Source organism: Lactuca virosa, chromosome 5, assembly GCF_052849685.1.
Source record: "Lactuca virosa cultivar CGN04683 chromosome 5, Lactuca_virosa_CGN04683_v6, whole genome shotgun sequence".
Classification (NCBI taxonomy): Eukaryota; Viridiplantae; Streptophyta; class Magnoliopsida; order Asterales; family Asteraceae; genus Lactuca; species Lactuca virosa.
In genome coordinates this window covers 115,976,685-116,000,590 of record NC_136430.1, presented here as the reverse complement: position 1 = coordinate 116,000,590, position 23,906 = coordinate 115,976,685, and the positions used below count along the sequence as shown (strand labels likewise).

The following is a 23,906-nucleotide window of genomic DNA, read 5'->3' as shown; positions in this document are numbered from 1 at the left end:
TAATTTGTACATGGTTTATATTTAAATTATTTATTTATTTGCAATTACAAAATTCATGAATGAAATTGTGTTCCTAATAATCATTTATTATTTACCAATTACCATTGCTTTTAAACAAAACGATAAAATAACATTTACTTTACATATCATTCAAGGCTCAACCCTTTAAGATCAAAAAAAATCCACCAAAAATTTTTATAAACCCAAAACTTCTTGACGAGAGGGTCGACTCTATTTCTACAAACTATCCAAAAAACAATTTTTTAAAGAAAAAAAAAAAAACTTGGTGTCAATTCCTTCATGCCTCATAAAGCATACCGACCTCAATACGTTGTTGAAGTGGCACACCTAAAGTAGGAAGTCCCGACCTACAATTACTATGCATAAACTCATAAAACCCAAGCATAAACCTATCAAACCTCGTACACTTCTTACTAACATAAAACCTCGTTTTCCCCCTAACATGAACCACAGCCTCACGAAAATCTCCCATCTCCCTCCCCTCAAAATTCTCAATCAAACAAACAACTTGAGAAACAAAATCACCTTGTAAACTAACCGAATCCGCATACCCATATTGAATCAAACACCCGTAAACCCCTTTCGGCCCTAACGGTTTAACCACATATCGTTTATCGGGTCCCACTTTCGGGACCAATAAATACCTAAGAGTAGTTAACACAATGACTTGATGGATTGATTTCATGTTTTTAAGGTAGTGACCCAAGACCGGGGTGAACCCTTCACCCCTGTCTTGGATGTTAGTGTAAAAAAAGCAGAGTCCTGGGACCCGTTGGAGAGACGGGTCTGAGATTAGGGTTTTCAAGTAGTTGATATCGAGTTTGTGAGTTAGTTCGTATTGGAGTTTTCGTTGGCGGCCGTAGAACCAACCGAACATTATGAAAGCGAGGATTAGTGAGATGGCGAATGGGATCCATCCGCCTTGTTTGATTTTGGTGAAAACGGAGGTTGTGTAGATTGTTTCCAATGTTAAAAATATCAAAGTGAAGAGAGTGACTAGAAGTGGAGGTGTTTTCCAAATTACGATCATTACTAGTATTAGTAGGAGAGTTGTTATGAGCATCACGAGAATGATTACCACACCTGAAAATTATCTTATATGAGGTTAAATGAATGAAATAGCAACGTTTATTTTAAATGCAATTTAAAAAAGGGAAAACTCCATATATGTTTTTATATTTTGTTCTCATAATCGATTTAGTCCTTATATGTTTCTTTTATTCAAATAAGTCCTAAAAACCGGCAATTGTATTAATTTTGACCTTTTTACCAATTCAACAGGTCATCCCACTTTCAATAGTTACACTTTTGGCCCATATTTTAAATTTTATTACAAATTTGTTCAAAAATTTACGCTTTTGACCCAAATTTCAAAATTTTGTTACACATTCATCAAAAATTTAGTTTTTTACATCTTTTTCTTTCAAAATTTTGTTTCGAATATGCATATTTATACAAAAAAAACATATTTTCCACATAAAAAACCTTTTTTCTATATAATTTAAAAAAAACATTTTATGTGAAAAATATGTTTTTTTTTTACATATTCGATTACGGGGTGTAAAAAACTAAATTTAGGATGAATACATAACAAAATTTTGAAATATAGGCCAAAGGTGTAAATCATCGATCAAATTTGTAATAAAATTTAAAATCTGGCCCAAAAGTGTAATTTGTGAAAGTTTAATGAGATGTTGACCGGGTAAAAGGGTAGGTCAAAATGAATACAATTGCCGGTTTTCAGGACTTAATTGAATAAAAATATATATAAAGACTAAATCGATTACGAGGCCAAAATACAAGGACTTTTATAGAGTTTCCCCATTTTTTAAAGTTGAAAAATCTAAAATGCAAGAGGTGAGGGGTGAGGGGACATACCGAAAGCATTTCCAATCTCTTTCCCTTCTCCAAAAATAAGTATGACTGCAACACAAAGAACCATGAGAGTGTAGTTTGTTTCAGGGGAGTACACCTGGCCTTCATTGCTTGATGATGTATGCACGATTTTGATGCGTGGGAAATAATCCAGTACAACCGATTGTTTGATAACAGAAAAGGTGGCTGATATCAAAGACTGACTTGCCACAATAGCTGCCAGCGAGGCGATAACAAACATAGGCCAATATAATTTTTTGGGTATGAATTTGTAAAATCCATCTTCATGATCATTTGGGTTCTTGATTAGGTATGCTGTTTGTCCCGCATATGTTAGAATCAATGATGGGTATATCAATGATAAAAAAGCAATCTGTCACATGTCACAGAATGTTAGCAATCTAATTTCATTTAATTTATTATTATTATTATTATTATTATTATTATTATTATTATTATTATTATTATTATTATCACAACATTGTAATTTTGTTTTTTTTCTTTATTGTAATTTAAGGAAGATAACCAAAGAGAAATGGAATAACCTGAATGGATGGTCTATTGAAATGTCCAAGATCAGCAAATAATGCTTCAGAACCTGATTATAATAATAATAATAATAATAATAATAATAAATTAAAATCTTATAATACACCCTCTCTAAAAAAATAAAGAGTAAATTACACGAATGGTCCCTATGGTTTAGGGTAATTTGCGTGTTTGGTCCCTAACTTATTTTTTTTAACTCGGAAGGTCCCTACTGTTTGTTTTTGTTACATACTTGGTCCCTGTCTTACCTAAAAAGACTATTTTACCCTTGATTTTTTAATTTATTTAAATAAACATACCCTCAACCCCACCCCCATCACCTTACTTTACCTACCCCATCATTTTTCCCTATTTAAATAATAGTCCTTTTAGGTAAGACAGGGACCAAGTGCGTAACAAAAACAAACAGGAGGGACCAAGCACGTAACAGAAACAAATAGTAGGGACCTCCCGAGTTAAAAAAATAAGTTAGGGACCAAACGTGCAAATTATCCCAAACCATAGGGACCATTCGTATAATTTACTCAAAAATAAATAATAATTTATTTAGAGAGTTAAATGCGAAAAATAGCAACATACTCTTATTGATTTGTTCAAAAATCAAGAAATTCCTGTGGTTTTGGTCCTAAGAAAGTTGAAATGACTATTTTGCCCTTTTACTTTTAATTAATAAAATATTAAAACAAATATGAAAAAAGAAATTAAAAGGGCAAAACAGTCATTTAAAGTCTTTCAGAGACCAAAACCACATGAATTTCTTACTTTTGGATGTTTCTTTCAAATTGAAAACTTTTTGGACCCTATCTATAGTTTTCTGCAAACCACAAGGACCAATTTTGTAGTTTTGTCAACAAAAAAAATAGTAATTTTTATCGTTTAAAACTTCAATTCATAAACAGTTAACCTCTATTCAGCATCACTTGTAGGTAAAAGGGTAAAATGGTCATTTACTCTTACCTGTTATGCAAAGGACCATACCATTAAGCAACAACCATCCCTCATGGCCATTCCTTGAGAAGAATTGATAGATGTAATGTGGTGATATTGCCTTGAAAATAGAAGGGTAATGATATATGATGTTGTAAATTCCAATAAGAGGAGTAGTCAATGTCCATGCACCCATGATAGGTGAGAACAAAAAACTCACTCTTCCAGTTCCAAATTTTTGAACCAAAAACAAAACAACAAGAACTAATGCAGACAAAGCTTCCACCAGAGCTAAAAAAAAAACATAAAAAAATGACAAGATCATTATAAATGTAGTTGAATAAACAAAAATCAGAGGAATGATGCACAATCAATAAGAACTTACAGTTGCTGAATTCTGGAAAAGGACCCCTGATCCCATCCATTGCTGATAACACTGATTACAAATTTTTAAAACAAAAAAAAAAATCAATACTATTAAATAAAGTGAATATAAATATTATTTTATAGAAGCAAACCTGAAATGGCAGGGGTGAGTATGCCATCACCAATTAACATACACATGCCAAGTATTGCAATGAAAAACAAAACCCTTCTTGCAATTAAACTCCTCTCAATAAACATCCCAAGTCTACTTGGCTTTTCAAAGCCTTGATGCAAGTTGTTATATGAAAGACTTGATTGTGAATTCACAATTGTTGTTGAAGTAATACTTCCAATGTTCATATGTCTGCAAAGTAATGAATATAGAGCAAATGTTCCACCTGGCAACCATTTCATTGCCTAGTCAAAGCTTATCCCAACATGAACCAAATTCTTGTAAATAAATTAAAAGGAATATGACATTATGACATATTGACATATACCTTCACCCTGATCATCTGCTTTTAAAGCAATACAAGCATACTTGACAACTCCAATTAAAGTAAGAGTCCAGAACATGATGCTGTAGATTCCCAAATAGTCATCTTTTGTTGGAGATTTTAATGCCATTGAAGGGTAGACATAAAGTGGAGAAGTCACAAGTCCTCCAAAGACAACTCCTAATGACTTGTAAGCAAGTAATAGAGTGGCCCACTTATTAGTACCCTAAATCAAAACATATAATTAGACAAGTTGTTAGTGCAAACTTTATGAAAGTAAACTAGAAGTAATAGAAATTGTATAAAGCTCAATATATAGATATGAATTAAGTTCAATTGCACCCTGGAAAGACAGATTCAACACCATAATTTGCCCAAAATCACTCTGATTCTAGGGTTTAAATGTACACACAGCAGAAAACAGTGATAGGCACTATGAATAACTAAATGCAGCGATGATAAGATCAAACTGAAAGGGAGCTGCTTCCCCCTCTGTATTATCTATGGAACACTTGGAATAAAGAATTTTTTATACCCTACTTTCGGACATTATCTTCTCCCAAATCTTGTTATTCAACACTATTGAAGAGGGAAACACTCATCAATTTCTCATTGAAGAACAACATATTTCACTGAGGATAACAGATTAGAGATTTAAAAAATCAGCTATATGCTAAACGTCCTGATGAGGATGCATAAATCCGACATCAATTTCTACAAAATTAGCACGGGAACATATTTTACATTTCCGATTCATCTAACAGTGAAACTGTTCAAAATTACTCCAATAAAAATGAAAAACTGAAACGCGGAAATTTGCGATGAGTATAACTGCAGTTTTCAAAGTGCGTCCTGAATATAAGAACACGCATCGTATCAATCAAACATGCATTTAAGTTAACCATATCATATTGTAGATTACGTGAACGAGCTTCTAACTTCGTTCGACCGACAACCACATGCAATAATTAGAAGACATAGATTCGATAGAATTCGATAAAAACGTTTAAGTATGTTTGCCAATTCAGACGATTAGAAATACCTGTTGGTTGCAGGAAGAAGATGAACATTGGGCAATATTGAAACGGCTATTGGCGACGGTGATGGTGGCGGCATTATCATCGACGGCCACCGGAACCTCCCCATTGGAACCCCCTGTGTGATCCATTGAAGAATTCCGAAGGTCGCAGCTTGTTAATCCCCTTACACTGTCATGTGTGATGTGACGTGAGCTCCTTGTTATCGCCTCTGTTACTTTTCGTTTACACAGGTTCTCAATGACCTTCGAGGAAAAGTTGAAGTAGCCAAGTTAGTACGAGACAAGTTTCGCTCTCAATCTCTCATATTTAATATGATGAATCTGAATTGCTTAATATAATAATGATAATTTAATTTATCGTTATGCTATGATTGGATAAGAATTTTTTGAATAAGAAAAAACTATGAAAGGTATTAATATATGTATTTTTAATATTAAATGTAATTCTATAAGTAGTGTTTGTTTTTATAGGTTTGTTCAGCATTAAAGTCAATGGAATAGTTCTTCGCTAAGAGAATAATTTAAAACTATAATAGTACCGATATAGGAAAAAAGTATTATTGGGTAACTATTTACATAATTTAAATTCTTATTTTGTAAATACAGTATCGTTTAGAATAAATGACTCTATGATATTTTGATCCGCTGATCCGTAATCTATTCTAATAAATGAATGTTTTTTTTATCACATGTCACATTCTTATTTAATTTGCCAAATGTCATTTTGTGGTTATTTTGAATTAATTTTTTTCATATTTTATTTTATAAATTTTTCTATTTTATTAAAATGTATATAATATTTTTAATGTAATAATTACAATAAATGTAGAAAAAATGGATATCAATTTCATTAATAAAGTTACATTTTAATTTTAAAATTCTCAAATTAAAGTTCGTTAGTTTTTTTTATTTATTTAAATTATTTGTTTAAATTTAAAAGATAAAAAATTTCAATAATAATAATTCATTATTTTCTTATTTTCTTATAAATTCAAAATTCTCAAATATCTTAACTTTTATATTTTTTTTAAATTAACCCATATGCAAATAAGTCTCACAACTGTTATTATTATAATTCATTTATATAACATTTTGGTTTTATCTTCTTACAAAAATACTTAGTTTTTAGCTATAACTAGGCTAGGATAATCATTATTCTAATAAATAAATAGATTTATTCTCCTATTGACAAGTGTCATAATATTAGAACTCTTCATTAATATTATGTGTAACCTATCATACCATTTGTCAACTTATTAATTATCCATTTCAAATTTTAAATTTTTCACTCTATGTACATTAAATTAATAGTTGATTTTCCATTTTAAATTTTAAATTTTAAATTGTTTCACTTTAATTATATTAAATTAATAACATTAGAATTAAAAATAAAATAAAATTAATAGGGATTATAATGTGATATAACTTCATTTATTTATTTAAATCAACGACTATAATTTTATATAACTAAAAAAATATCTCTTAAGTAATAATTTATTTAAAATAATTGATTTTTTAATATGAAAGTTTAATTAATTTTATAACCGTGGTTCCGTTTATAAACTAGTACTATAATATAAAAATAATGATATAAAAATAATGGGGTTGAAATTGAAGCCCTTAAATCCGCTGACAACGATGATAAATAGGACTACGTTTGACTTTTCCAATGAAGCTAAAAAAAGTAAGTGTTTATTTTTCTTCATTTATTAATTTTTTTTGAAAACCACAAATAAATATATAAATTAAAAGACCCACTTATATATATATATATATATATATATATATATATATATATATATATATATATATATATATATATATATATATATATATGACTAGGTTATTTTGTTTCTTACATCTATTGTGTGTCTGTAAACACAATTCTGGACCAATGGATGAATAAAATCAATGGTCATGATATGAGGGTCTACGATATTACAATAAGGTAATATGTACCATATAATCACAAAAATTTCAGCAGAATTGTATTTTGGTCAATTAACCTACATTAAAAAATAAAATTTCTGGATTTTAAGGGATAATTAATTTCCTTTTTTTAAATCTGAAATTTTTTAAATTAATTCAAATTTAATTCTATTATAATTTCTAATACTAACCGTTTCTATTCTGTCAGAATGACAGAGAGTCAAACATAAACTAGTAAATATATTTTCGATTTTATTCTTGCAGAATATGGTTCATTCAATATATTTTTTATAATTAACATGCTTAAAGAATTATACGACATATTATCAAGAATAACATTTTCTAAAGAATACGAGTTTTATTTTTTTAAGAATCACTAATTACATTAATTCGTAAAGAATAAGACTAAACAATTATTACATTCATTCTAAAAACAAAAATGATTAATAATGGTTTAAGAATTACATTTATTCTTAAAGATTAAAACTAAGAATGGTTAAAAAAATAAAAATAAAAACATCAAAATCTAACAAAAACACTAATCCATTCTGAAAGAATATTATTGTTAAGAAACACTTTATACATTCTGGCAGAATACATTCTGTTAGAATACTCTCGTTCTTTATGTTTTCTTCTTTTTCCACATCAATCGCAGCCTCTTCAAAATCTATATCCACAAAGAAAACATAATCAACTTTAAAATATTAAAACTTTTAGTATATTCTAAAAGAATAAAACTATAAATTCTAACAGAATGTGTTAGACATTAAAGACTTTTAATTTATTCTAACAGAATATAGTACACATTAAAGACTTGTAATTTATTCTAATAGAATGTAATCCTAAAACTGCAATGAAAAAAAAGATGGGGTCTTATAGGCATTTCATCGAACAGTTAGAATGCAGAAAAATTATGCAAAAGTTTTGACCAAATTTACATGGTGCTTTGTTGCTGGAATACCAAAGGGTTTTGCAACATTATCATAAAAATAATCTAACTATCATACATTCATACCATATCCATCACAAAATTTATCTTCTACAAACTTTATGGAGAATTCATTCATTCAAAAGATGAAAAATACATACCATATCCATCACGCAATTTATCTTCTACAAACTTTGTTGGCAAAACATTTGCTCCTTCACAAACCAGGCCTTGGAAATCTTGGTTTGGTTCTACCTTATGCCAAAAGATACTAGTGTAAATAACTCCATACTAGTGTATAGAACTATAGATATGTCTTGCATACTCAAAGGTTATTAATTACACATAATTAAACCCAAAGTATGAGTTTTTATGCATACATAATACCTGGAACACCAAACGGATGCCATCACGAGTATCTACTGCTACATGCATGCATGAAGAGAAATACTCGCTTCTAATGATCCTATGCATATCTTCCTGAAGTTCGCGTGTAGTTAAAGCTGAATTAGGTCGACACGTTTTCAATACGGCTATGGATTCTGCCTCCAAATCTTTCCTTTCAAGCTCCTCTCCGTCCTTATTTCTTACGAAAACCTCACTAATTAGCACACGCTCGTCGTCATGTCGGCTCACTGAATGACTCTTACTCGACGGAGTTACTTCACCACCCTCCTCGTCGCCCCAGGTCAACGCCAATGAAGCCGAGCACAGTAGCGGTGGTTTTTCTGAGTACTCGGTTTGAGGATTTTGGAGGTTTCTGAGTACTCGGTTGGAATTTGCTGATGGAAGAAGATATGAATTGAGTGAGTGAGTGTTTGGAATTGTTAAGAATTGAAGAAATTAAAAGATGGAGGTCGGCGAAGAGAGGAAGTGGGCAGCGGTGATGGTGATGGTGTTGATGCCGGTGGTGGTCAATTTGATTTTAAGGTAACCGACCCATGAATGAAGTGGGAGGCATCAATGTACGGTGGCATCAATTGATTACAGAGCCGACAGTGGAGAGACAGGAGGAAGAAGCGGCAACATGCGTTTGTCGATGATGAACGTGTTCGACCACGCACATACCCGTTGATATAAGACATGATATAAGAGAGAGACTAGTCAAATATATTTATTTTATTTCCTTAATTGCAGGATTTCAATTAAATGATTTCCTTAATTAAAAGTACAAAAGGTCCAAAATACCCTTAAATGATTTATTTAATCATTTATTATTTCTTGAATTCTCATTGGTGCATTTAGGAACACAATAGTTGCTAGAAACATTTTAACCTAGCTCTCTCTCTCTCTCTCTCTCTATATATATATATATATATATATATATATATATATATATATATATATAAGAGAGAGAGAGAGAGAAAGTTAGGTTCAAATGTTTTTCACACCTATTGTATGTTAGAATGCACCAATAAGAATTTTGTAAAATTTAATTATTATTTAATAAAATAAAGATATATATTAAATGATTTCTATAATTATATGTATATTAAATGATATCAGTAATTATAATTATTTTTTTATGAAAACTAATTAAATTCGTCATTAATACCAGAAATAATATTTTTTTCAGAATGAATTCGCATCTAGTTTTTCATGTATGTGTTCGTATTTTGTTTCATGACCCACTCACTCAAAATACAACAAAGTTGTCTAGAACGTGGAGAACGATAGTGTATTCTACTAGAATGAGAGTTTATTTTAGAAGAATGATAGTATATTCGAACAGAATGAGAGTGTATTCTACTAGAATATACTCTCGTTTTTCATATTCCATGCAACTTTGTTGTATTTTAAATGAGTGGTTCCATAAACAAAACACGAACCCAAACATCAAAAATTAGAGGTGAATTCATTCTGAAAGAATGTTGTTGCTGACATTAATGACGAATTTAATTAGTTTCCATAAAAAAGAGAATTATAAATATATATATAATTTAATATACATACAATTATGAAAATCATTTAATATCTATCTTTATTTAATTAAATAATTATTTAATTTTACTAAATATCCATTGGTGCATTTTAGCACACAATAAATGTAAGAAACACATGAACCTAGCCTTATATATATATATATATATATATATATATATATATATATATATATATATATATATATATATATATATATATATATATATATATATATATGGGAAAAGTGAACATGTGGCTCTTATGTACCTAAACTTAGGTATATAACCTTTTAGACGACATAGTTTTAAACAAAACAAAACAAATTTCATTTTATGTTAGTTTTGTTTTAACAGAATACCATTGAATTAAGTTCAATTATAGAATCTAAAAAATCAATTATATATATTTTTATTGCAAATAATTATTAAAGTTTATAGAGAAAAAAAACAATATTTTTTAACGAATTTGTTAGGTCATATTTTGTTGGTTTGGGTTAGGCATCCATCTGTATAGGTCTTGTTATTCTTTCTTTGGGTATTTATAGTGTTTACGGTTGGGTGAACCGAAAACAAAATGTTTTCGGTTCAGTTGCTGTTTACGGCTGCAATCTGTTTGCGGCGGTGAACTGTTTTCGTTTCACTGTTCCCTATATATATGTGTCAGTCTTGTCAGAATAGTTAACAGTTGTATGTGTGTGTTCCATTGTACCAGACGCTTGCGGTTGAATATAAATACGTGCAATTTGGATCATTCTTGTTTCTACTCCTTCTTGTTATCATTGATTATAACTTGTTCTTGTGTTTGATCACTAGTTGGTTCTAGATTTGGGGACTTACAATTGGTATTAGAGCCATACTAGTGTCAAAACTGTTCAAGTTGCGTTTTCGGTTGGAGTTTATCTTCATTTTCGTGATTGTTCAAGCTTGGTTACTGAGTTTCTGCTGTTGATCGTGATTTCAAGGCCAAAGGGATTGAAGATCTGCTCGAAATCAGCTGTTTTCATCAATTTCTGGGTGTTTTCGGTTGAACACTATTCATCAGTTTTCGGCTGTAAACATGTTTTCGGTCGTAAACGTCTTGTGTTTTCGGCTGTAAACTGTTTTTTACTGCAAACGTGTTGTGTTTACAGCTTGTGTTGTGTTTTCTACTGCAAACTGTGAATTGTCTTGAACCGTAAACTGTTCTCAACCGCAAACCCGTGTACGGCCGTAAACATTTTTTGGTTGTAAACCCTCCTTGGCTGTAAATCTTAATTTTCGGTTGTGAACCCTTTCTGTTTTCGGTTGTGCTTTCTTTACAAGTTTCGTTTTCAATCAATTAAGAAAATTAAAAAAAAGGAATCACAAAACATGACAGTTCCTCAGGAGTTGGATTCAATTATGGGAAGTACCACAAGAATCCCACGTCTTCTGTCAGCTGAAGGATTTCCTGAATGGAGAAATACATCAAGATGAAGGATTTTAAGATATGGCACAATATTATGAAGGGTCCAGTTAGAATCACTACCACTCTTGAAAATGGAACCATTGTTGATAAAGACTTCGCAAATTACACAAATGAGGATTTCGAGAAAATCGAGGAACAAGAGTAGGCTCTTGCAACACTAACAATGGCCTTATCTCTTGAAATTACGCAAGGATTCAGGGAGTATTACTCAGCCAAAGCTCTGTGGGAAGCATTGATTGAAGTTTATGAGGGAAATGAAGACATGAAGCAGAGCCGTCAAGACATGATCAGACAGAAGTTCAACATGTTTAATCACATTCTTAGAGAATCATTGGAGGCTCAACTACAACAATTTATTACTCTTACCACTGAGATGAGTTCTGCTGGAATTTCAGTGCCAAGATCAGAGATTAATAAGAAACTACTGAACTCTCTCCCAAAGTCATGGGACATGAATGTCTCTGTTATCAAGAAGACAAAGGATCTCAACCGACTCAGTCTTGCAGAAACAATGGCAATCATTAAAGCCTGTGATCTTGATGACAAGAAAAGGGAAATCAACCATGTGAACTCCTATTCTACTGCAAATCTTGGGATTTCATCGAACAATGCCTTTTCATCCTTTACCACTCCACAAAATCAAGCTTTTGCTGTTCCACAACCACCATCCCATGTTGTTCCACCATCCATGCCTTATCCAAATGTAGCCTCCTCCTCCAAAGCTCCTGTTACCACCTCTGCTCCCAAAGAAGCTGGAGAGAATATGTCCCTAGCCTCTGGCCTGGTGAATTGCTACAATGCCTTTGTGGCTGGCGAATTACCTCCTCAGATTTCTTTTGCTGATTTTGATCATATTCACCCTGAGGATGTTGAAGAAATGGACATTACATGACAAATTGCAATGGCAGTGTTTAGGTCCAAGCAATTTGCAAAGAAAACTGGAAAGAATAATGATGAATGCAGAGAAGAAGGTTGGATTCAACAAAGGAAAGTTGAGGTTCTTTAACTGTCACGATCCGGGTCACTTTGCTCGTGATTGTCCAAAACCTGATAGAAGAGTAAATCATGAAAGGACAATGGTACCGGTTGGAAATAACAGGGGAGCTGCTGCTAACAACGAGACTGCAAATCTGGAGGTGGTAGCTCAGTCATTTGATTGGGAAGACCAAATTCAGGCACTAAACATTTCAAGACCTAAAAATGCTCATTTGGCCCAATTAAGTGAAATCCCTGAGAAGAATGTTGAAGAGGATCCTGAAGAAGAGATGATGGAGTTGCAGTTCGCCTTCATGGTATCCACTACCCCTGAGCTTGAGAAGAAAGAGGTCAGTCAAATTTCTTGTTCTCAAACATGCATTGATACTGTTAAATTTTTACGTGAACAAATCGAATTATTGTGTAGAGAAAACGAGGACCTAAAGTACGAAGGATATAACCTTAGGAAGGGCCAAAGACCACTAAAAGAACAATTAGAGGCCAAAACTAAGGATTTCAGGAAACTACAGGAAGAGTATAGAAACAAGTGTGAGAACTACAATTTTATCAAGAAACAACTTGCCACTGTGACTGACGAGCTTGACACATTAAAAATTCATTTTGAAAATGCTGATTGTTAATTTCAAAAAATTTGATGTGTCAAGTGAGATAGTTGAGACTATGACAGAGAAACAAATGAGATGGAAAGATAAGAAGCAGGTAGGTCTAGGGTATGAGGGTGTCCCTCCTCCTTTTAATCACAATTACACTGCTATCCCTATAACCTAAGAAGAGATGGACAGAGAGGAATATCTTGTGTATGGAAAACCTGCTATACCTGTGCCGGAGAGTAGTACTAGGGAAAAGGATACTAACATTTCTACTTCCTATGCAGATTCACCATTAAGTCAAGGCAAGCAGGCTTCTGAAGAGAGTGTGTCTGATAATAATACTGTTTCAAAATCTGATGTTTTTGTTTCAAACAATGATGCTTTTGTTCTTAACTCTAAAACTGATGTTTTGGTTTGTGATGATTCTGTGTCAAAATATGATGATTCAAATGTTTTTGTTAAGTGTGGTGACGTGTTTGATAAATCTGATGTTTCTGTCACAAGCACATCCACTCCACCTACACCTGTCACACAACCTGAATCTTGTACATGCACTTGTGGGAAGAGTAAGGGAGTCAATAAGAACACTAGACCAGAAAAGAGCGGTACCAATTTTTATGCTAAGAAACATACATGCTTTAACTGTGGAACTGCTGGTCATATTGCACGCAATTTTCCAAATCGGGCATTTGTTCCTTTTTATGCACAAAGAAGAGAGAACGAGTCACGAGGAAGATCTCTCATTAGAAAATTCTCGAGACCTCGTTCTCATGATGGTGATTGGAATGTCAATAAAGACAAAAAACGGGCTGAGCTTGAAAAGAATAAACGGGTTTTACATGAAAATACAACAGGCACTTTAACGAAACCGAACGTGGCTAAGCCAAGATCGGGCTCGTCAAAGTCTTCATCTGGGTCTTTGGCTAATCTTAGACGGAAACCCAAACGATCAAAACCAAAGAAAAAGGTTTCAAAATCACCTGTAATGTTTCTAAACCTAAATACCAATTGGTGCCCAAGAATTTAAATGTCCAATCACCTCAGTCTTCTATATGTGCGTCTGGTAGTCAATCAAATTCAAAAAGTGAAAAAGAAATTTCTATTGCTAAAAAGGGAAAACCCAGTGTTTCAATGACATGGGTTCCAAAATCTAGTTAATCTCGCGCATCGTGCAGGAACAGCTACGGAGGAATGTCGTCAGACCCTAGTATGTCGACAGTGGTTGTTCCAGGCACATGACAGGACACATCTCCCAACTGCATGACATTTAGAATTTTAATGGGGGCTATGTTTCCTTCGCGGGAGGAGAAGGTGGGAAGATCACCCAGAAAGGAACTGTCACAAACGGAGTGCTTAGCTTTGAGAACGTCAACTATGCTCCCGAGTTGAAGCATAGTTTGTTGAGTGTCTCACATATTTTCGAGAAAGGCTTTTCAACACACTTCACTGACAAAGAGTGCCTCATCTTGAAGCCTGGAATTATTATACCTGAAGAATGGATCTTGGTGAAATCGAAGGGGGATGGAAATGCATACATCATAGAAATGAATCATAATATCCCAGAACAAGTCACATGTCTCTTCTATAAAGTCTCTGAACACAATTCCATGCTTTGGCATCGTCGTCTCGGCCATGCAAACGCCAAGAACCTGAATCGTCTTGCTAAAAACGAGATAGTGCGTGGCCTTCCTGTCAAAGACTTTATTACTTTTGAAAAATTTGTGGCGTGTGCTCAAGGCAAACATCATCGCAAGCCCCATTTGCCAAAGACTGTCAACTCAATCAGCAAAGTTCTTCAATTGTTGCACATGGATTTATTTGGTCAGGTCAACGTTCTCAACATCAACAAGAGTTCTTATTGCCTGGTTGTGATAGATGACTACTCGTGATTTACATGGGTTTTCTTCTTATCCAACAAGAGCGGAATTGCTGATCTGATCAAAAGGTTCATCGTGATGATTGAGAATCAAACAAATGAAAAAGTGAAGGCGCTCAGAACTGATAATGGCACGGAATTCAAGAACGCTGTTCTGGATCATTTCTGTGTCGAAAAGGGTATACTGCGTCAGTACAGTGCTGTTCGTACACCTCAACAAAATGGTGTTGTTGAACGGCGCAATCGTACTCCGATAGACGTTGCAAGGACGATGCTCTGTGATTCTAAACTACCGGTCTTCTTTTGGGCAGAGGCGATCAACACTGCCTGCTACGTCCAAAACCGTGTCCTGATCAACAAAGCCCAGATGAAGACCCCATATGAAATTCTGTACAATCACAAGCCATCAGTTGCTCACTTCCGAATATTTGGATGTCCTTGCACTCTCCTTCAGTTAGAGTCCAACCCCAATTTCAACTCGAAGGCTGATGACTGCTACTTTGTGGGATACACCGCACACACTGCTTACAGAGTATACAACAAGAAAACCAAGCAGATTGTGAAATCTTTCGATGTGCGCTGGCTGGAAGAGAATGAGACAGATGCCCGAGTCGGTCCTGAGTGGTTATTTGATTACGCTTCTTTATTTAAATCATTTAATGTGTTTTCAGATGATGTGTCAGGTTCTTGCTCAGGTACGAAGGTTGTTATTGAAGATGAAGAGGAAGATGTTGTGTACAGACCACCTTTGGTGCCTTCTACGACTCCTATGGTGGATGAAGCTGTTCCAAGTACTTCTTTAGGTTCTCCAAGTCAAAGAATCAATCCTGATGCTGAAGCCACTCCTCTTACTCCTGCTGAAAGAGAGTTCATGACCATAGATACTTCCGCCGCTACTCAATCTTCCATGGAGCTTCTCTTTTCCGAGCCAATAGCAAATGAGTACGTGGCAAACACCTCTCACGGTTCCAGATCGTCTGAGGTGGATGATTCAGCAGATGATGGATTTATCAATATCAACAACCTTCCTATCACACTCAATGAAATCAACCATGAAATTCCCACCAGACTTCAACACGATCATCCGATCGAAAACGTTATTGGTCAACTAGGTGACAGAGTTAAAATGCGAAGTCAGAGTGGAGATGTCAATACATGTCTCTACTCTTGCTTCATTTCTCAGATCGAGCCAAAGAACGTGGAAATGGCACTGAATGAGCCTCGTTGGGTTGATGTGAGGCACGAGGAACTTAATCAATTTGAGAAACTGGGGTATGGAAACTGGTTGAGATGCCAAAGGGAAAAAAGTCTTTGGACACGCGTTGGGTGTTCCGTAATAAGCAAGATGATTTTGGGGTGATTGTGCGAAACAAATCACGTCTGGTTGTTCGTGGATTTCGACAAATTGAAGGTCTTGACTACACTGAAGTGTATGCTCCTGTACCGCACCTTGAAGCTATCCGTATCTTCCTGGCTTATGCTTCCTACATGGGGTTCACCGTTTATCAGATGGACGCTAAGACCACCTTTCTATATGGAGCTGTGAAAGAGGAAATTTATGTTGATCAACCTCCTGGTTTTGTCAACTCAAAATTTCCAAATCATGTCTACAAATTAGACAAGGCTCTGTATGGGTTACATCAGGCTCCTCGAGCTTGGTATGCTACTCTAACAGATCATTTTCTTGAGCATGGTTATACCAGAGGCACGATTGATCAGACGCTCTTCATCAAGCATGTGGATGCCGACCTAATTCTTGTACAGATATATGTTGATGACATCATTTTCGGGTCAACAAGCTCAAAGCTGTGCAAAGAGTTTGAGGCTATTATGAAGAAGAGATTTGAGATGAGCTCCTTGGGAGAAATGACCATGTTCTTGGGGCTGCAAGTTCGTCAAGATTCAACCGAAATTCTTTTGCATCATGGAAAATATGTTGAAGACTTGCTTGAGAGGTTTGGGTTTAAGGACTTCAAAGCTGCCTTGACGTTGATGGCTGAACGACCCTTGTTGTCTCCTGATCCTGATGGAGAATCCGTAGATCAAACAGAGTATAGATCGATGATCGGATCCCTGATGTATCTGACTATGAGCAGACCCGACATCATGTTCGCAGTCTGTCAGTGTGCACGTTATCAGGCTAATCCTAAACTCTCTCATTTAATTGCTGTCAAAAGAATTTTTAGGTTTCTTAAAGGTAGCCCAAAACTGGGTCTTTGGTATCCTAAAAATTTTGATTTTGATTTATATGCATTTGCTGACAGCAATTATGGAGGTTGTAAACTTGACAGGAAATCAACTTCCGGGGGATGTCAATTCTCAGGCGACCGTCTGGTGTCTTGGCAGTGCAAGAAACAACAAACTGTCTTTACCTCAACATCTGAGGTGGAATACGTTGCTGCCTCTGCTTGTTGCTCTCAAGTAATCTGGATTCAACATCAACTTTTGGACTATGGTTTGAATTTTCTATAAACCCCTATCTTTTGTGATAATGATGCTGCAATGCAAATAGCTAAAAATCCTGTCCAACACTCAAAAACCAAGCACATCGACATCAAAGTTCATTTCATTAGAGATTGTTATGAGCGTTCGCTCATCCATTTGGAGCAGATTCACACTGATAATAATGTGGCATATCTGTTCATCAAACCGTTCAACAAAGCTCGATTCGATGTGCTTGTGGGCTTTCTCAAAATGATACGTTTTGAAGACTATTTTTTGTTTTAGGTTAGTTTAAATTTGCGCATTTATTTTTCCTTTCTCTCCTATGCACAAATTTAGGGGGAGAAATAAAAACAAAACAAAAAATCATAAAATAAAAAAATCCAAAAATATGTTCTAATGGAGGTTGTTTGCAGGTAATTAGTTGGGAAGTGATATTAACCAAGTGATAACAGGCAATTTTAATTTGTGTAAGGTACCAACGCTGAACTGTCTAGGCTCTGTGTTCAATGCGCTGGTAGGCACGAAAGATTTAAATGGACCAGACTAGGCATAGATGGACTATGAAAAGACTTGACAAGTATTGACTTAGATAGTTCCGTTTGGTCTGGCAATACGACGCTCGGGTAGATTGAGCAGTGAGATATACATGGGAATCTGCGGGCTACACTAAAGTAATCTGTATCTAGAATTGTGGCATAAGTTTTCCTCGGTGTATGGATGCATGCCCTTAATTCCGGTACTGATAGGGCGATTGCGGAATTCCGATAAAGTAGGTCTGTAGAAGGTTATTTTCTTGTTTTCTTTCTGTTAGTCATATGTTGCCTCCTCTCCGTGATTGGAAGAGATCCGACCTGGACTGCAACATATGCAACTCTATCTCTATGCATCTCCTTCTATATGCAATTCTTTCTGTCAGTTAGTCATATGCTGTTTCCTTTGCGTGATAAGTTCTTATCCGACCTGGAACACAACATTTGCAACATTCTATTTCTCAATCCCTCTAATTCAGTTAGTCATATGTTAATCCCTCTGCGTGATTGGAAGATATCCGACCTGGGAATAAGACATATGCATTTCTAAATCTATCTTATTCCTTAATAATTGTCTGCTCATCTAAAGTAAGGAGTACTTTGGAAGTTCTTGATTACCGGGGTATATCAGGAAGCGGGAAACACATTCTAGTACATCTAAAATTGAACATTTAATAGGTTGTCTATAGATCTCGCTGCTGAATTTAGGTGGACAACAATATCCTTGGTCGTCGTCAGCTAAATGGTCTCTCTAGGAGTATTATTTAGGTATATAAGGTCAAAAGTCTTGTCACTTGTAATATGTCCAAAATTCGTCACAATCTTTCGTGTTTAAGTGGACCACAATACCGACGATTGACCAGATCTATTCATGAAGGTGGAGGTACTGCAAAACAGATTAAGGTTGTCTTAAAACTTTGATCCCAAAATCATTAAAAAAAATTAGCAATGGTGAAGGGAAATTAGTGTTATTTTATTTTATTTTATTTTTATTTTTATTTTCATTTTTATTTTCTATAAATTAAAAAAAGGTAAGCAAAATTATTTTAGTTTAAATTTTTAGATTTTATTTTTATTTTATTTTAATTTTAATTTTTAAGTCTTTCAAAATGTTTTCATTTTTGATTAAATTGGATGTATTGGGTTTAGATTTGAGGCTATTGGGTTTGTAGCCCATGGGTTTTGGGCCGCATATGGTCCTTGGTATAAAAGGGTCGGTTCGCAGTTGAAAACCCTTCACCCTCACTTTTTCGTTTTCGGCCGCAAACACCCTTTCAGTTTCTCTCGACTATTCTTCGATCCAATCTCTGATTCATCATCGATTTGTTGTTTTCATCGGAAATTGACCCTTGATTCTTGTAGGTACATCAAAGGCGACCCTCACCATGTTGAAATTTTCTTGAATCGATCGTGTTTTGAAGGATTATTGAAGCAAAAACTTTTATCGGCATCGAACAGCGTTTACGGCCGTAAACACGTTTACGGCTGTGAACCTGTTTTTTGGCCATAAAATTGTTTTTCGTTTAAATCTTATTTCATTAAGGCCTAATCAATTGATAATTGAGAAAACTTAATTTTAATTGATTAAATCATTAGTTTTCTCACTTGGCTCGTTTGGTGCAGATCAAATGGTAGACTTGAAATTTTCGGATAACCACAACATTGCTGCTTTCTTGTTTGATACTCCAGCTGCACACCAAGAATTCAAGTCCATGATTCATGGACTTAAGAGATGCTGTCTTGCACATGCCTTCAGGTCAAATCCCATAATTTGTCAAGACTTAGTGAAGCAATTCTGGAATAAGGCTTATGTGCATAAAAGAGAAGATGGTGAAGACACAGTGGAATCAATTATTCATGGAAAGAAGATTGTGGTGTCTGAGCAAACCATTCGTGAAGTACTGAAAATCAATGACCAGCCCGAGTTTCAAACTGAGATTCCTATGGAACAAACATAAGAGATTATTGAAAGAATGGGCTATGAAGGAGCGTTTCCTCCTACTGTGAAGAAGTTGTTGCCTCCTTACTGGCGTTTCCTTGCTCACTCATTCGTGATCTGCATCTCAGGCAGGAGATCTAGTGCTGAGGAGATTTCACTACTGAACACTGGTGCTATTGCTGCTCTTGCCATGGGTTTTGAGTTCAACTTTTCAAGATACATTCTAAATGAGATGATGAGCAATTTAGAAGGAAAGAGGAAATACAAATTTCTGATGTTCCCAAGGTTTCTACAGATAATATTTGACAGTAAATATCCTGAGTTAGAAAGAAGAGGTGAAACTTTGGACTTAAAGTTTTTGGGTGCTAATACTTTTGGCCTCATGAAACAAAACCGCAAGGGTATGAAATTTGTATTCCAAGGAAAGTACCCACTGGAGAAATTTGGCTAGTTTGCGGAGATCAATGAAGCATCCGAGTCAGAAAGCTACTCAGTCAATGAAAAAAATGAAGATGATGTGATTACTGCTTCTGATCATGAAGAAGACCATGTTCCTCCCGTTGCAATTGTTGCCGAGGAACACGTACAAATGACTGATGTGGAGGTGAATGATGATGATGATACGAACGATGATGAAGGTGAAGATGTGATGAATCTTGGAGAAAATGTACTTGACTTTGATGATGATGATGATGAATTATTCTTTGACTTCGAGCAGGGTGATGATTTCAGGCCAAGTAATGAGGAACTCCATGCGTTCTTTGATGATGTCCGTGATGTTGTACAACCTACAACGGAGACTGAGGGAGTTAGTAGTGTTCTCAAGGTGACGCCTCCAACTTTTGATCAGATGGCCGACACTTCAGCTAATTTGGATACAACTATAAGGATTCCTCCCCTTACAGTTGTTACTCCAGCCACTTTGCCATCTAAAAGTGATCTTATTATGACACAAGCCTCCCAGCCTCCAATCAAAAAGAGAAGAGCCGATCCGAGGCCGAGAGTGCTGATTAGGGAACAAGCTCCGCCAGCCCAATAATCTTCTGCAACTGCTACACCAACCCAACCAACCCATGAAGACAGTCAAGTTTTGAAAGAAGGACCAAGTGTTGTTCGATCTTCGTATGAAGCAGGGAGCTCTTCAGCTCATGGGGGTTCCTCTCCACCACAACCTGTGCATGATGCTGCCTCCGAGAGGCTTGCCAGGTTTTTGGCCTAACAAGATTCAGACCCTTCACCCCGAGGCAAAGGGATATCTATAGGTGAAGGAAGTTCAGGGGGAGCGGACCCATCAATTTCTGAGCTCAAGGAGGAAATTGGTGTTCTGAATCAAAAACTCATTGAAATGGATGTTTTGATTGGAAATCTCGACATTCGAGTTTCCGAGCTTGAGGAAGAAAATTCGCTAAAATCAAAACAAAATTCTAATCTACAGCTCAACCTTGGAGCCTTGACCACTGGTTACTTCGACCTGAAAAACAAACTGATAGCAGAATTTGGCGACAAATTCAAAACAACTGTCGAAGAACCAAGTGCAGTCGTGACTTCTTAAAGTGTCACTGCCAATACATCTCAACCAGATCTGCTTGATAATTCTCCACCAGTCAGAACCACAAGAATTGTTGACCAATTTGAGAATGAACCTGCTCAAGCCAATCCAAGAGTTACTCTCAAACAAACTCAGAAACAGGTATCTTCACAAAGGAAGGGGAAGTGGCTCTTCATGAAAAATTCAGATAAAAATGTTCGTGGAGACCAGCCCCAACTGACTGTGACTGAGCTCGGAAAAAGGCGGTTCAGAGATAAGTATGGTGATCGGTCAGGAATTCTAATATGGGGTTTTCATGACAAATTAAATTGCTGGCTGGTAAAACGCAAGAGCGGAAACGTGGAGTATCACAGGAACAATAATGATTTTTCTTCTTTAACGAAGGTGGACCTCACTGAGCTTTCTGATGCTCCATTCTCCAACCCAACTAATGATCCTCGCGGAACGGATTTCAAAATCTTCTTGGAAAATCAAGTTAAGAGGAAATTTGATGGGATGAAAACTATCGAATCCTTCCTAAAAAGAGCCAAAGGTGTTTTAGACCCTAAGACTAACAATAGCTTCAAGAATGTAATATGGCCTCCTACAAAATAGATGACACAGATTCCTATTGTTAAGAATTTTTGTGATGGATCGCTGCGTAATATGGAATAATGGGTTTTTGATAAAGCCATAGCCTCAGCTGTCATCAAATTCCTAGATGGTGTTTTGTGTATCGTTGATAAAATGGATTTGCTGCAATTTGGTGAACGGGATATTAACACTTTGGCTCACCATCAACTCATATGCAAGCATGAGATTATAGAGGTTGCTGCTAAATAATTTACAAGCACGATCACAGAGATTATTGAGAAGAAGATGTGGCTAGGGGCGATGGGAAGGTCTGACATGATGGTCATAGAAAAAGACTGAGTTCATGCTAGCCTCAAACCAAGGGGGAGACTATTAGGTCATATTTTGTTGGTTTGGGCTAGGAATCCATCTGTATAGGTCTTGTTAGTCTTTCTTTGGGTATTTATAGTGTTTACGGTTGGGTGAACCGAAAACAAGATGTTTTCGGTTCAGTTGGTGTTTGCGGCTGCAATCTGTTTGCGGTCGTGAACTGTTTTCGGTTCACTGTTCCCTATATATATGTGTCAGTCTTGTCAGAATAGTTAACGGTTGTATGTGTGTGTTCCATTGTACTAGACGTTTGCGGTTGAATATAAACGTGCGCAATTTGGACCATTCTTATTTCTACTCCTTCTTGTTATCATTGATTATAACTTGTTCTTGTGTTTGATCACTAGTTGGTTCCAGATTTGGGGACTTACAGAATTTAACTTAAGCGTTTTGTCTTTCAATTGAAAAACTGTATCTAATGATTTGTGAAAAGCTTGATTGAGTTATGACATGTTCTTCTTTTATCTTTTATTCTATTAGTTTTCATTTAGAATTTAATAGGGTTGATTAAATGGTCACAACTTTTAATGCTTTAAGTTCTTAGACACAATGAAGAAAAATAACATAAATTTGATCGATTTAGCAAGTCACATGATTAAGGAATAATAGTAAAAGAGATATCATGATTAGTTTGGATATAAATGGATCAAAACTACATTGTTTGGAGGGTTCTATATATAAGCTTAGGTACATGACCGCCACATATTCTCTAAGCCCAATATATATATATATATATATATATATATATATATATATATATATATATATATATATATATATATATATATAGAAAAGCTAAGAACCATCTAAGAACCATCCTGATTAAATATATTTTTGTCTATTCAACTAATAGTTTTATTTAACCTACTTTTACACAACACTCATTATATTCATAAATCATATCTAGACTTGGATTTGGTCTCTCTCTCTCTCTCTCTCTCTCTCTCTCGCTCTCTCTCTATCTCATCTAGCTTCAATAACTCAACTAATGCCTCCTTTTGATTTCCACCACCGGTTACCCCTCAACCGCCGCCACCACCACCGGGGACGACGATGCGACCTCCAATGACAACCATTGTCGATGCTCTAGTGTCCGTTGTTGCTGACAACGTCAAACCACCATTAGATCTGTAACATCGATGTCAGCTACTGCCATTACAGTCGAACTGAAGCCATTACTGTTGGCGACGAGCATCTAACCTCCGACGACCTCCACTGCTGTTGCTTCGGTTAATCATCTTCATAACCATCGACGTCAACATTGTATACCTTCAGATATGTGATTTATGCTTCGTTTCCGACCACCTTCCGACGCCTGACCTCTCCAAACCACCAGAAAACATTGTGTCCCCTCTCTTAACCTTTCAGATATAAAGCCAAAGACATCGAAAAAGTCATCAACTGCCATCAATCTTTCAGATCTGAAGCAAAAACATACCGCTTTCTTGGATTTGGTTAGATCTGGTCAGATCTGATGTGTTTGGTGTAATTTCAAGCTTAGATATTGTTAGATATGAAGTCAAAGACACAACAATTTCT

General features: G+C 35.2%; 1 protein-coding gene across 1 annotated transcript; it reads right to left on the bottom strand.

The window, feature by feature from the left end:
• Positions 1–104: 104 nt before the first annotated feature.
• LOC145116262 (putative potassium transporter 17) lies at positions 105–5,579 on the bottom strand. Its single transcript, XM_079052620.1, has 8 exons — positions 5,278–5,579; positions 4,239–4,461; positions 3,891–4,136; positions 3,758–3,808; positions 3,403–3,663; positions 2,442–2,494; positions 1,900–2,269; positions 105–1,104 (listed from the first exon to the last, which is right to left on the bottom strand). Exons 1-8 carry the CDS (start codon positions 5,401–5,403, stop codon positions 299–301), a joined length of 2,136 nt encoding a protein of 711 aa, XP_078908746.1. The 5' UTR covers positions 5,404–5,579; the 3' UTR covers positions 105–298.
• Positions 5,580–23,906: the final 18,327 nt, after the last annotated feature.

What these genes read in the sequence shown, in the direction of transcription:
- LOC145116262 (XM_079052620.1), bottom strand. Translation starts at nt 5,403, where the DNA reads ATGGATCACACAGGGGGTTCCAATGGGGAGGTTCCGGTGGCCGTCGAT. An exon ending in TATGGTCCTTTGCATAACAG is followed by an intron (nt 2,495 to 3,402) that starts GTAAGAGTAAAT and finishes TATTATAATCAG; the next exon opens with GTTCTGAAGCATTATTTGCT. An exon ending in TCAATAGACCATCCATTCAG is followed by an intron (nt 2,270 to 2,441) that starts GTTATTCCATTT and finishes GACATGTGACAG; the next exon opens with ATTGCTTTTTTATCATTGAT.